This window comes from Bidens hawaiensis, unplaced genomic scaffold, assembly GCF_021521415.1.
Source record: "Bidens hawaiensis isolate Kalapana, Puna unplaced genomic scaffold, B.hawaiensis_p1.1 tig00013810_1, whole genome shotgun sequence".
Lineage (NCBI taxonomy): Eukaryota > Viridiplantae > Streptophyta > Magnoliopsida > Asterales > Asteraceae > Bidens > Bidens hawaiensis.
This window is the reverse complement of record NW_027492181.1, coordinates 435,983-451,764: the sequence shown is the minus strand read 5'-3', so window position 1 is coordinate 451,764 and position 15,782 is coordinate 435,983. Positions and strand designations below refer to the sequence as shown.

The 15,782-nt window shown below is 35.3% G+C and overlaps 1 protein-coding gene and 1 pseudogene across 2 annotated transcripts; one reads left to right on the top strand and one right to left on the bottom strand.

Annotated features, from left to right (window-relative positions):
* Window positions 1–1,636: 1,636 nt before the first annotated feature.
* On the bottom strand, window positions 1,637–3,720 carry LOC143545037 (large ribosomal subunit protein uL3m-like). Its single transcript, XM_077036993.1, has 5 exons — window positions 3,415–3,720; window positions 2,494–2,703; window positions 2,305–2,409; window positions 2,105–2,218; window positions 1,637–2,019 (listed from the first exon to the last, which is right to left on the bottom strand). The coding sequence occupies exons 1-5, from the start codon at window positions 3,718–3,720 to the stop codon at window positions 1,846–1,848; spliced, it is 909 nt and encodes a 302-aa protein (XP_076893108.1). The 3' UTR covers window positions 1,637–1,845.
* Window positions 3,721–12,299: 8,579 nt separating this feature from the next.
* Window positions 12,300–14,670, top strand: LOC143545036 (protein neprosin pseudogene; annotated as a pseudogene). The gene is made up of 3 exons (XR_013137354.1): window positions 12,300–12,335; window positions 12,422–12,568; window positions 14,290–14,670. The product of XR_013137354.1 is annotated as a protein neprosin pseudogene (transcript).
* Window positions 14,671–15,782: the final 1,112 nt, after the last annotated feature.

The window sequence follows — 15,782 nt, the reverse complement described above, 5'->3', positions numbered from 1 at the left end:
CAGTGGCGGTCGTGGCAGCCACTAGAGCTTTGGCACCGGAACAACAAGGAGGTGGGGGCATCCCGCTCCTACTTTTTAGGTAATTCACACACGGCTGTAAGTCCTGGATGACCGTACTACAAGATATCGCAGCGTCTGAGGAAGGTAACGACAGTATAAGTAGTGAAACGATTGTGATCACTAGCAAGAGTGGTACTTTGGAAGAACCCTTCATGATGAAACGGTGTTCAAGTGATTGTGATTTACTTTTGGTGGATTTGTGGTGTTTTTTTATAGGAGAAGTTGAAGTATGTTAATTACCATTGAGAAATATTTATTTTATTGGTTTGAGTATGTTAGTGATTGAGTGCAAGTAAAATGGAAATGTTTTTCCAAACTCTTGGGTTTCTTATTCATGTTCTTATAGTCAAACAAACATAGACAAGTATACATATATAAATAATTAACAATGAATATGTGGATGATCGATCTTATGTTAAGGTTTGGGATTTTATGGTCTCAGGTTTAAAACTTGATACCAGTTGCACGCTCACACACACACATGAAGTGATATATGTGAGGTGACTCGATTGACAATTCAATACGTAAAATTTGGAGTGAACCTATAAACGCTCTCACGGAAGTAAAATGGCTTTTCTATATCATGTAGCATTTGTTATACTTATTAAAATGTATGTAGAAGTTAATGATTGTTAATATGAAAGAACATACAAATTAATGCCGGTAAACATCTTGAATTAGTGGTATTAACTTGTTTTAGAAGACTTACAACTCACTTGGCTTCAAAATGGATATCTCAACAACTTGTCGTATTATACTATAAAATAACACTGACTTTTCATGTTATAAAATTTGAGTTGTATTTAGGTTTTCGGTTTTTTTTTTCATCAAAGCCTTTTGTATAATCAAATGTGACATGTCTTTTAAATAAAAATTTTGCCAAATTTCGGCCTATTTATATAAACGCACACTAGATCCAAACCGGTCACGCGTGATGGGATGCAAATGAGGAGGGTCACACTGGTCATTTACCACTTCATCCAATCAGGTTTTGATGTGTTATTTGTGAGTAGGTTTCAGATGAAGGTGGTGGGATAGCAAGAAGTGGTCTTCCTAGGACTTTAACATATCTTTATAGTATTGCACATGATTCGGTTTATGAGCGGTTAGATGTTGGATCCACAGGTGTGGTGACAATGGATGGATACAGGTTACCCATTAGTCAGTTGTATGCTCGGTACTTGAAGATAATGAACGTGTGTTGTGTTGTTTTGTGTTGCGGGGACATATGCGTATCTTCACTAGCTTGTCGTGTTTGGGAGTCACAGGAACCGTTACCTTGATAATGTGTGCTTTCGTGTTGATTAGGTAACATGTATAATAGCGTGTTTAGATGTAAGTATTTAAGGTTTGATTGTAATAGAGCAAGAAAAACATGACATGGGTCCAAAAATGCATCATGGTGTTTAATATCATATTCATATAGCTAATCTTAACTTCTTTGATAAATAAGGTATAAAAGCAGTGTTCAAGTTGTACTAAAATTAAGAAAATCAACCCAAACTTTACAAGGGTAGAACACATCATCAAGAACCCACAAATATGTTTACAACTCTATTATATACAAGCCATTTATACCTGTTTAAATTCAATTATTAACACCCAATTATAAAAGATAAACAAAAAATCACTAGTGGCAAAACTTAAAATTTTATTAAAAAATGAAGTTATATAGTTTTAACCAACCACAACATTTCATTTGAATTATCAAACCAAAAGTCCAACCTACCTCAAAGAAGCCTTGAGCAACATAAAACAAAAATAATAACAATAAGATTGCATTGATCAATCAGCAGCCATAAAGGGATCTGTCTCTCCAAGATCTGCAACCAGAGGCTTCAAACTGCTTACATCCTCATCTTCTGTTGAAAAGTAGGTCGGGAACGGAAGCGTTGATATATCGGGTTTCTTGTACAATGCATCTTTTAGGAATACGAAATCCCCTTTGTTCCCCGGTACCTGCAATAAACCAATATAACAAACAATATGTGAACATACATATAATAAATTGAACAAATATATAGATCCAAATCAAGAATCATACTTGGCCTCTAACCCAAATCAAGTTCCTTGCAGGGTCTATCTTGTATACCCACACGTTTTTAACTGTCATCTGCTTCCCGCCCATACGACCGGGCATCTTTTTACCTTTGAATACCTGATTCAGAAATGAATGTTGTAAGAAAACACAAAGATATTAACTAATGGAAAATGAGCACACATATAATAATAATAATAACATACCTTACCCGGAGCATCTCTCTGACCTGTAGAACCAGCACCTCGATGCGACAATGATGTTCCGTGAGATGCGGGTTGTCCAGGGAATTTCCATCTTGTCATCACACCCTTAGTTGGCATATAAATATCATATAAGATGACTGAACATATGTATGTATATTAAAAAAAACAAAGCATGATTTAAGTTATCACCTCAAAACCTTTTCCTTTAGTGATTCCAGTAACATCAAGGAATTGGCCAGGAACGAAATGACGGACGGTGATCTGAGTGCCAAGTGGCAGTAGCGCGTCCTCGGTTACAGGGAACTCTCTTAACTTCCTCTTCAAAGGAACACCTTGTGCTCTAAAGTGTCCTACTTCTGGCTTTGTTAAGTGTTTCTCCTTTTTATGGCCACAACCAATCTGATTAACAAAAACCGTATCCTACCATATGTTTAGAACAATGTTGTAAAAGTAGGTCTACAAGGCCAAGTACTCTCTGAGTACTCGCTACAAGGTATGGTGCCGAGGGGAGTTTCTTTAACTCCGCCTAGTTACTAAAAATTGGTCAAAGGTGGTCAACATTAGCCTGAATCACATCTAGTCGGTTAACTTGGGTCTATTTTGACTTAAAAAATACAACATAATTTGTATTTCTATAATATTAAAGAACGAATATCATTATTTTTAATTAATGATTAACATTTTCTAGAATAATTTAGTGTTTAAAAATGTATTTCTCTTATTTATATTGATATTCATTTATTTTGTTATAAATATTAGTAAACTTATGATATTTGAAATATATATATTACCCAAAATCTAATTTTCTTTATATTTATCATGTCCGAGTACTCTCTGAGTACTCCCTGAGTACTCTGAGTGAGTACTCCCTCCAAGGGGGTCGGCCACCTAGGGACCGCCTAGCGACTTTTGCAACATTGGTTTAGAAGGTGATTGTAACTACTAAAAATCTGTTTAAACATATTGTCGTCGTCACCGCAGCATACATAGTCATTCCCAGTGCACAAATAGCATAATAATAATAAACAAAAACACGAACAACTTAAGAGATAATAATAATAATAATAATAACAATAACAATAATAATAATAATAATAATAATAATGAGACCTGTAGAGCGGTGATTCCTTCTTTGTCGGGTGTTTTAACTTGGGAGACAATGTTTTGATCGCACCAGAGAACAGTAATGGGAACCCTAGCTCCCCATTTATCCCAAAGCGCCGTCATTCCACATTTCACAGCGTTAGCTCCGGTCCGTTTCGAATCAGCCGTCATGACTCTTCTTCTTCGGTTGTCTGCATCGGAACCGAAGGTTCTTAACTGATTGGCAGCTATTGAAACTGAAACGGTGGTGCTTCTATTAGCAGCAGCTGTGGATACATTACGGAGGTAGTATATGAGACCCCCGGCGGCCATGATTGAAGGTGTGATTAGATGATCTGGATCAGGAGGTGCTTAATATTACATGCAGAGATTAGCAAAACTACTAGCCCACTAAACAAGCCACGAATTCTTTTGTTTGACCACAAGTTTGTTTCTTTACTTAAACAAACACGGACCAGTGGGGCTGTCACTTTTACCCGAAACCTAACTCGAGAAAACCTGTATCCGAACCCAAACTAACCTGACCCGAGAAACCCGAATTAAAGTTATTCGGGTTGATTCTTGGGTTTGATTAATGGATTGGGTCAATCCAAATAAACTATTAGTTTTGAAACCATATATAGTTTTATGTGTAATAGGCTAAGCGTTAGCCATTTTATTAAGTTGTCATAATTTGTCCAAAATCAATTGTTCTTATTCCACCAGTTATATATCGATTGTTTATTGTTTATTTATGTTTTCCGTTTATGACGAATAGCAATCGTAATCGAACAAAATCACGTCTGATATATTGAAGACGGTTATAGTTGGAGCTTGTTAAACTTTACTCTTTTTTTGAATTGTTTTATAGGGTTATTATGTTAGTTTATTATTTGGTTATTTACGTTACGAGTAAAGAAGAGTTGCTTTAATTTCGGCATTGTGGTTTATAAAATTTATTTATTTATTATTAATTTTTTTCTATGATACTCGAAACCCGATTAACCCGACCCGAAAAAACCCAAACCCGAAAAACCCATGAGAAATTTGGGTTGGGTTTTGGGTCGATATTTAAAACTTTGAAACCCGAAGAACCTGACTCGAAAAGTCCGAAACCCGAAAAACTAACCCGACGAACACCTCTACAGACTAGTCATTTATGTTTTCTTTTACGTTTTTTTAATTGTCATTTATGTTTCAAAACTTTATCACGTTATGTGCTTTGACACTAACCCAATTAATTTTTCACGTTAAATTTGGTCATCTGCAAATTAACATACAATTATACCATATATAAATAAATAAATATCAATGAGTAGGGCTGTCACTTTTACCTGAAACTAGAGGTGGCAAATGAATTGGGTCGGGTCGAACGAGTTATGGGTTGAAATGAGTCATGGGTCAAAACGAGTTTGGGTCAGAATGAGTTTGAGTCAGAACGGGTCAATTAAAAAAAGGGTTGTTTTGGTTTGGGTTGGAATAGGTTAGGGTCGAACCGGGTTTCGAGTTTTTTTTTTATGAACGGGAATAATGGCGGAAACATTTTAGTTTTTTTTTAATTTTTATTTTTTATTTATATTTTAAGTTATGATTTTTTTTATTATTTTTTTTGAATTTTTTTAGAGGGGTTTCTATTAAGATCAAAAACCCTTAAAAAAATATTCAAAAATTATAACTCAAAATATAAAGCATAAACAAAAAAAATAAAAACACTAAAATGTTTCCTACGTTGACCTCGTTCTAAAAAAAACCAAGAATCGAACCGAAACCGAAAAAAACGGAAAAAAACGAGTCCCGAATCGACCAAAAAGAAACCAAAATCTAACCTGTCACGGGTGAAAACTCGTGTTGGCTTGAAACATGAACCGAACACGTTCCAATCTGAAACCCGTTTCGTGTCGAAACTTGTCTTGTATGAAAACTCGTTCCGATTCGAGACCTGTCACATTTCCTTAGGACGCTAACCCACATCGACCCAATTCTTTGAACTTGTAGACCCATTTTGACCCAAAAATAAAATGATGAAATTTAAAATGACTCATATTGACCCATTTAGTTAAAACATTTTACCCAAATCAACTCATTTAATTTTTAAAACAACTCAAATTGACCCATTTGAAAGAGTTTGGGTCAAGATTGCCACCCCTACCTGAAACCCAACCCGAAAAAACCCGTATCCGGACCCGAACTAACCCGACTCGAAGAACCCGGACCCAAGAAAAGACTAACCCGAACCCGAACCGAAGTAATCCGGGTTGGTTCTCGGGTTTGATTTATAAGATTTGGGTCAACCCGAATAAACTTTTAATTTTGAAATTAAATATATTTTTATGTATAATAGGCTAAGTCTTAGCCACAAAAGTTATCAGAATCTGACTCTAATCGACTGTTGTCATTTTAACTATTATGAATCGATTGCTTATTATTAATTTATGGTTTTCGTTTATTACTAATAGCAACCGTAATCGAACAACTAGATCACGCCTGATTGAATACAATTATGGTTCGAGTTAGTTTTGCTCTTCTTTTGAATTGTTTTATAAAGTTAGTTAGTTTATTCTTTGATTATTTGTGTTATAAGCAAAGAAGAATATGTTGTTTTAATTTTAGCATTGTAGTTTTTAAAACAAACTTGGTTTTGTGTTTTTATTTATAGGATACTCGAAACCCGAAAAACCCGTGAGAGATTTGGGTTGGGTTTCGGGTCAAGATTTAAAACTTTGAAACCCGAAGAACCCGACCCGAAAAACCCGAAAAACGAATCCGAAGAACACCGCTATCAGTGAGTATGTTGATGATCTTACGTTAAGGTGGCTTAGGATTTATTGATCTCATGGTTGAAGCTTGATTTAAGGGGTTTTCTCACGCTGTTTGGTTTCTTCCTTCTTTTATGGTGTTTCTAGGTAAATTAGACCTGAAGCATTAAAATTGGTATAGGCGATTAGCATCCCGTCACAGGAAGCTCGGTCGAGAACGTTGTTCAAAAAAAGCTATGTGCATGATCTCTTTCTGATTTTTTTAATAGTTTTGTTACAATCTTACCATCGTATTTTAAAAAAAATATTAATTAATTGCAAATTCATCTTCAAAATTATTCAAATAAAATGTTCACAAGTCATTTCTAAATTGTCATAATTCACTATTTTCTTTCACATCTTAACTATCACATTGATCAATATCGTCACAAGTACATAATAACATTACTGATATAATCATTTAGAAATCAAGTATACACGTTCAAGTTGCGTGTGCCCACACACACATGAAGTGATATACGTGAGGCGACTCGATTCACAATTCAATACGTAAAATTTGCAGTGAACATATAAACAATCTCACGTAAGTAAAACGGATTTTCGATCATGTAAGTATTTGTATATACACTTGTTAATTATACATATACAGAAACCCCAAACTTGTTGCATTTGAAAACTTATTAAAGTATATGTAGAAGTGGCCAATGATTGTTAATATGAAGAAACAAACAACACAAGTTCAATACCGGTAAACATCTTGAATTAGTGGCATTAACTTGTTTTAGAAGGCTTACAACTCACTTGCTACAAAATGGATATCTCAACAACTTATTGTATTTTACAATTTAATAACATTGATTGATTTTAGAGGTTATAAAATTTGAGTTGTATTTAGGTTTTCGGCATTTTTCTTTTCTAATCAAAACCTTTTGTATAATCAAATGTGACGTGTCTTTTGTTTTGAGTTATTTTTTATTTATTTAAAGGCTAAATATTTGCCAAATTGTTTACTCCTTTAATTATACAAATTAATTACAAGTAAAAAAGAAATGTTATATTTATCATGCAGCATGCACGTTTGCATTGTATTGTATATAATAAAACTAGAATGCATCCTTGAAAAACATTATAAAGTGTCAACTTTTATAACCCGGTTCACGTTTGGGGATAAGACATGGATAGATTATTTTCTTGTAGTAGTTTAGAAGTAAGAAGTAGATGGATGTTTGAGTCGTCAATTTAATAAAAGTTATCGTCTAACTTTTCCAACACCTTTCCAAGGCATAGGGTATATTTATTTTCGTTAAAATTTTAAAACAACGGATTTTCAAGGGAAATTTTAAAATGTTTTGTCATCATTTCAATAGCAGGCTTTCAAAACCTTTTGTTGAAGTTTTAAAACTTCCAAGGGATTTTTGATTTTGAAGCTATTTATTTTGGTTTTCCATCTTAAAACATCTATAGAAACATATAAAAAAATGTATAACCGGTTTAGACCAGAACCGGTTACAACTCGATCCGAATCAGTTCCTATAGGTCTGAATAATTCCCTTCAGAAACCGGTTTGTAACCCGTCCCCATTTGAGCAAAATTGGCTAACCCAAAGCAGTTTGGGGCCATAACCCGATATGTCCATCTCTAGAGCCAGGTAGAGATGTACATAAAAACCGGTTAACCGGAAACCGAACCGGACCGGTTCGTTTCAATAAATAGGTTTCTGCCAAAAAAGCGGTTCGTATAGAGGTTTGGTTATTGCACAATTTAACCGGTTTTAAAACTGAACCGGTTTGATAAGTTCAAGTAGTTCTATGCTTAAACCGGTTTTTTAAACCGAACTAGTTTGAGTCAAACTGGTTTCAAACAAGTAAAAACCAAACCGGTTCGGTTTGTTAAAAAAACGGTTTATACACCTCTAGAGTCTAGAGACAATAAGATGGTTTTCATGGGCTAAGAAAGAAGATGAGAAGTGGGTTGGGCTTGGAAGCAAGAATTGGGCTGGGAATTTTGCTGTAAATGAGAGTGGTGGGCTTCAAAATATTAGCAGTCAACCATTGGTCGGAGACTGATGTTGGATCGGACTTCGGAGAGTGTCACTTGAACTAAACTAGTAAACTTTCAAGTAATTGTGTTTGTATTTTCCAGTCAATAATTATATACTCCAATGGGTTCATTTTCATGTAGTCTCCCCTTTGCCTCTCCTATTTTATATATTTGTTGTATTTTTTTATTTGCTATCTAAGAAATAAATTGCAAGCATATGTGACATATGTAAAAAAGTCATACAAGACTCTCACCAAATTTGACAAATTTTAAGGCCTAATTTTCGTTTTTGTGTTACACCAATTTTTTTTCTTACTTTGAACGCCAAATTTCTGTTATATGAGGGACTTGAACTTGGATATCCCAACCTTTTTCGTTTTTGCATTACACCCTTTTGTTACTTAATCAACCTTAAATACAACAATACACTTTAGGTTAAAAAAAATAAAATAAAACAAAGAAAAGGTCCATTTGGACATGTTAATATTGTAAATGGGTTTGAGGGTCACACCATATGTTGATTGCATGGTTGTTAAATTGGATACGCAAACTCACACGATGCCATAACAAGCAAATTAAGGTTTACTGATTCTTGTGTGTATATTGTACATTGTTGGATATTGATGGAATGATGGGCCCTACCGTACATGTTAATTGGTAGATTGTACACAAAAAAGTTAACGCCGTTAAGGTTTTTTTAACGTTGACCACTAAGAGCCAATCTTTTTTCTTTAATCAAATGTGGGACCACCAATGATGATAAATTCAGTTGAGATTATTATCGGCTAATAGCTTTTAATTGGATTATTATAAAATCCAATAAACCTAAAAAGAAAGATAGAAACTAATTTGTAACTGTCGTTAGATAGAATGCAAAGGAAAATAAAGGTTTATTACCCCCCCCCCCCTTCTATAAATATCCAAATTATGATGCCTAAATCCTAATGCCACATGGATTGTTCGAACTTTACAAGAACAAGAATCAATTTGTCAGTTGGTACACCCTTCCCACACTAACTATTGGTTTGACAACGGTTAGAAGTTCCTTCAGTAATCGGTCAGCGATTAATGGTGGAGTACGGACCTTTCATTTTAATTTACATTTTTATTTTTTATTATTTAACTGTTTTTCGTTGGAGATCGACGATAACAATCTGTTAACAGTAAACGGGTTGAACTTGTCAGCAAATTCCTCTTAATACATGATCAGTTAGTTGTAGGTAGAACAAACATGTAGCTTTGAATAATGATAAAAAGATTCTAAAAGAGAACAACAAACTTCCAGATGTGAACCAATCACAATTAAGAAAACTGAGGGAGTATTCAACTGTTTTTCAGCGAAGCTACATAGGTTGTTATCCTAGGATAATCCTATTTTATATCATTGACTTTTGAAATAGTCTTAATTCCTAGATAATTTTGCTATCATCACAAACCATTCACTGGCATATATATATATTATATGTGTTTGACGTGAGGATAGGGAATTTAATGATGTGTCCCTTTCCTTTGTACAGCAGACTAGACCAGACCAGTTCATATATACAGAAAGTCATTAACTGAAAGGTTGATTAAATTAAAATAGTCTTTTGGATTGCTTTATTCAAGTTAAAAAATGGTGTACTTGAGAAGTAGAATAGAGAACGTGTAGTTTCCGTTCTAAATAAAAAAGAAAGAAAAAGAAATTGGTCCTCAATTTATTTACTTTGCAGGCTTTGATTGTGTTATATGCGAACGGATATGCATGTTTAGAGCCCGCTAATTTTTTGAAGGAAAAGCACAGACAAACCAGAGATGCAAACAAGTCGTCGGGGGAAATCTGAAACAAGTCGAATAGAATTTTAAATATAGCTTTGATGCAGAAAACCTTTTCACGTTAAGTTTAAAAACTAAAACAACTTTACATATCAAATGTAGTTATAACCCTCTATCCAAAGAGATGAGGGTTAGGTCCCACGATGTAGTATCGGATTGATTTAATAGGTATTACAATTATCAAATCAGTTATTATTGTAATAAATTTACTTCTAAATTACACATGTATGTTGACCATTTAATATTTTTGAAGAAACACTAGTTCAACCCTAAAAGGGTTAATCTAATATCTTAGCCGAGCCGGGGGTTATGTTTGATCTGATCTCCTCGAATAAGAACCAATTCAGCCTGCAAAACAGAACGTCGTGAGCTCGTTACAAGAAGGGGAACACGAGATGGGGTGGGGTCTTCTTGTAACCACCATCCGGCGTGTCAATCAGTATGAGTATTGAGAGAGTGAGGACCCTTCAACCGTTGATCCAAGTGCAGTATTTATATCTGGAAGGGTAGAGAAGGATTGGTCAAGTTGTCACTATAAGTGGAAATTCTATTCTTGTGGGGGGGGGGGCACATTTAAGCTTTTTGATTGGATGTGACAGTTGATGAAAAGCGACGGCTGTCACCTGAGGGTACTGTACAACGCTGTTGTCCTGTACCACGGTATTTTTGTCTCTAAAATCCGGCTGCAAACCAGTACAAAATACCACAATATATTTGTCCAGCTTAGCTAGGTCACAGAGGGCTATTTACGAACGATTTAAGTACAAATGAAATCACAGTCCCGAATACCCAATTTTCTAGTAGCATCTTTAGCTTTCACATTCAGAAACTCAACTTGTCCCATGCCAAAAACAATAGTTGACTTAAACTAGTATACGCCAAACACATCAATTTTGATCAACGCGGGAAATGACGTTAACTTCATTACTTTACTTTAGATGACTAAAATATTAATGATCCTATTGATAACATATATACATACCTTGATTTATTAATAATAACATTCTATCATAGTACTTAATTAACATATTTATTTAAAAATAATTAATCACAGTTTAAACTCTTATTTTTAGGCCTATATAAACCCTATCTATGGTAATACTTTTGCATGGTAACTAGGCAAGTATTCTAGAGGAAATGGAAGTAAAGTTTTTCTTCCGTTTCACGGTGGTAATCTATCTACTCGCCGCGGCACATTTTTGTTTTGCCAGCAAAAGTAGGTCTCTCAGTTCCAAGGAGAAGTTTGAGGTTCTGAATCATTTGACTCGTTTAAATAAACAACCGGTTAAATCCATCAAGGTTTGTGATCTTACTTTTGCTACTTAATTTCGCCATTTTTCTTGCCAGATGTTGGCTAACACGTGATCGTAATATTCTATGAACTTTTTCAACAGAGCCCGGATGGTGATATAATAGATTGCGTCTGTATCTCTCACCAACCAGCTTTTGATCACCCACTTCTACAAAATCATACCATTAAGGTTTGCTTCTTCAATTCTTTTATCCTCATGTGTTCATATGTATTATGATCAACATGGTAACAATATTTTATTATAGATGAAGCCAAACTATCATCCAAATTGTGCAAAGGATGGCAGCATTAACATGAATGCTTCAAAAGTTGGGTTATTAACATCATCATCGTCGGATGAATCAATTAATCAATTGTGGCATGCATAAGGAAAATGCCCCAAAGGGACTATCCCCATTATAAGAATAAAGAAAGAGGATGTATTAAGAGCGGATTCCATCAAAGGTTATGGGAAGAAGAAGAAGAGTATTCCTGTTGCTCAACAAAGTTCCGTTGAACCTGCACTTACCGACGTGCGCAAGGGCCATGAGGTAACTAATGAAGCTTCTTTAGCCCCATGCATATACATATTGTATTCTACATATATCTTGTTTTCATTCATTATATTAATTTCTTGATCTTGAATTTGAGTTTTTGTTAGTATGCACATGCACAAACTGATTAAGGGAATTATTATGGAGCACAAGCAACATTTAATATTTGGAACCCAAAGGTTCAAGAAAATAATGAATTTAGTTTGGGTCAACTATGGATATTAGGAGGTCCTGATTCAGATTTGAATACCATTGAAGCTGGTTGGCATGTAAGTTAGTCCCTTCTTAAATCATTTAACTTATCATATCATATAATTAAAACATGCATGTAACCAACTTTCATATCTTCCAGGCATATCAAGGACTCACAAAATAATAAAAGTATTAGATGATTTGAACACTTTAACTTAGAATTCTTACTTACAACTTTGATATTATAGGTGTTTCCAGAGTTGAACGGACACCAGCACGAGGCTCTTCATCTACTGGACTGTAAGATTATAAGTAAACTTTTTTAAGTAAATATTTGTCTAAATTCAACAACTTGTAACTTTATTATTTATCATATTTCTGGGCAGAATGATGGATATCAAACAACAGGATGTTACAATCTTAAGTGTTCCGGGTTTATTCAAACCAACAATGAGATTGCAATCGGAGGCAGCATATCTCCTACTTCACTAGTTGATGGTTCTCAATATGAAATCACCATACTTATCTGGAAGGTATACATACATACATTTCTCCAAGTTCCTAATTATTTATCTCAAATTATTTTAATTTACATCATCATTCGTGCATAATTACGCCTGTTTTATATATGATATTCATGTTTTCCCTATTCAAGTATGAAATATGTAACGAGTTCTAGCTAGTAATCATAAATGCTTACAAACTTAACTCACTTTTTACCTTGGAAAGGATTTCGGAGGAAACAGTGGAAAAATCATGCTTCCGAGTTTTTTTTTTTAGCGAAAGAAGTAATGAGAAATGAAAGAAAACTTTTTGAAAATTCCGAAATTACCCTCGACTAATTATTAAAAACATTATGTCAACTCAACCCTTTCTTTTCTCTCCTCAAGCTCATTTCTCTTCTTTTCTTTCGTTTAATAAACTCGGAAACATATACTTATATGCAAATTTTATCTACGTAATATTTGTTCGATTACGAAGATAAAAAGATTTCATATATTTTCTTAATATGCCGGTCTAAAGGGGAAATTTTAGTGACAAACTATGGCATTTGTTTCTCTTTTTGAAAGTTGTTTTAAATTTTTATGAATCTAACTATAAATTTGTATAGACACACATACTAGATAACTCAACCAAAGTTTGTAAAACTCAATAAAATAACTTGAGGCCAAAAATTATAAGTTTTACAGTTATTAAGACTTAATATAAATGGTTTAATGTTATGCATTTACAACTATTTAAACACAAGGTAAAGTTGCATAAAGTTTATATACCATTGTTTGTAGGACTGAAGAAACACTAGCCGGACCCCGGGCAGATTACTGGTAACCTGGGGGTTAGATAGATGTTTCCCACGAGGGGTTAGACCCTGAGAAGATGGTTCTTCTGATGACCTGCAAAACAGACACCGTGAGCTTGTCACTGAGAAGGGGGGGGTTCCTTCTTGTGACCACCCTCCGGCGTGAGAATCAGACTAGATTGCTCTTTAAATATAAGTGTATATTAAGAGATTGCTAGAGCAGATATCAAGTATAATACAAGATGAGATGATCATACCATTTGTGGTATTTATAGCCGAAGGTAGGTTTCCAAGGAGGTGTGGCCGGCTGCAACAGTGTTCCTGTTCCACCAACAGTGGCCTACGCACGTGCCCTGCTGGTAGTTGGTGGGTAGGCAGCGGCTGATAGTGACCAGGCCTGCTGTGTACTATTCCTTTTCCACCAACTGCCGGCTACGCACGTGGTATGGCAGTAGTTGGTGAGTAGGCAGCGGCTAATAGTGACACAGTACAGGAGCATGCTGCTCGCCATACTGTTGTCAATAAGCTGTCGTATCTTTAGTCAGATCTTTTTCCCATACCTCGTCAGGTACAGTACAGAAGATCTTCCCGTATCGTACGGACTGGCTTATTTGGGCGGGAGTATTCCCCCTCCCGCCCTTGTGCGGGATTGTTCCCGGCTTTGCTCATTCCCTCAGGTGACACTGAGTGATTGAGAGCTAAGTGCCTTGTGCGTGTAGCCTTGCTGCGCGGGTGGCCTTCCCTGATGGCTTGTATCCGAGGCTGCGGGGACAGGCGGAGTCCTTCACCATTGGGAGGCATTTCCTGCGGGAACAGCTTGCGTACTGCGCGTAAGGACGTCACGTCTCTGAGCATGGTTGGTCCTGCGGATCCAGTTGGTTTCTGCGCAGACGTTCCACTTCAAGGTGAGTCTTGCGGGTCCAACTGGGCTCTGCTGGGACCTACCTCTTCAAGGACATAAAAGAAGGAGACTGGTGGATGCAGTATAATGGAAAAACAGTAGGTTATTGGCCGGCCTCACTTTTTTCATACTTAAGTGAGAGTGCATCAACCATCGATTTCGGTGGGGAGGTGGTGAACTTAGGTTCAGACGGACAACATACAACTACCCAAATGGGCAGTGGTTATTTCCCTAGTGAGGGGTTTGAAAAGGCCAGTTATATAAGAAGTATTCAAACTGTTAATGGATCTAATACCTTAACGACTCCTGAAATTCTCAACGCGTATGTTACGCAAAAGGGTTGCTATCATATTTTGACGGGCATCGCTGATAACTGGGGAAGTTACTTCTTCTACGGTAGACCTGGTCGAAACCAAAATTGCCCATGAAAATTGTGTCATATTTTCATTTCTTGTATCGCTTATGCCATGTTTAATGTACCTTCTTATATGATCATTGTTCATCATATATAATATACTAGCCACTATTTTTATGATTAATTGTTCATAATAAATAGTGATAACTGTCAAAATTAAAATTATATTATATCTGTTCAGCTGATACATAATGCGTATTATGCTTAGTTTAATGTGAAATCATTATATTCGTTAAACTTTATGTATAGCTACATTGTCTAGTTTTATGAATTTAATATGAATACATATGTAATATACATTATTCGATTTTATGAATTTAATGTGAAAATATATGTTAAATAACATTTAGTCTTGTGAGCGTTATCACTTTATGTAAAAACATGTGAAACGAATGTGAAATTTTATGAAACTTGAACCAACTACTTTCTTAATGAATTTCCAAAAATCTCATCAAAAGTATGTGATACATAATCTTTTTGAAAGGTATATCAAATTGAAGTTAAAGTACTAAACCAAGTTTCGATTCCATAAGATGACATTTCGTATCTAGGATTATATGCATTTTACATAATTGCATTATTTATAGGGATATTGGTTTTTAATACACTCAACTTTCACTCATTGGACAATAATACTCCCAACTTACGATTTGTCTCTCACTACTCCCAACTTGTAACTTGTTTTCTTCCATCACTCCCGAACTTAACGGACCCTAACTCCGTTAGTTTTTTTGCTAATGTGGCATGTATTCGCTGATTTGGCATCCTATGTGGAAAACACATTATTTAAAAAAAATAGAAAACCAAAAACACAAATATTGTGTACACACATATATACGCGCGCACACACACACACACACAAATAGACATATATACACACTACTACAAATCCATCTACACCACCACATCAGCCTCCACCACCGCCGGTTTCTTCCACCGTCGCCAGCCTCCACTGCCTTCACCATTACCACCAAACCCTAGACCAAACTTTGCTAAAATTCAGTTATTTTGTTTATGGTTTGAATTCATTAGTATAGGGCTTTTGATTAGAATAAAGAAACAAGTAGAACACAATGTTTATCACCTCGAATTTCTACTATATCGTTACCGGCAAAACTCGCCGGAAAAACG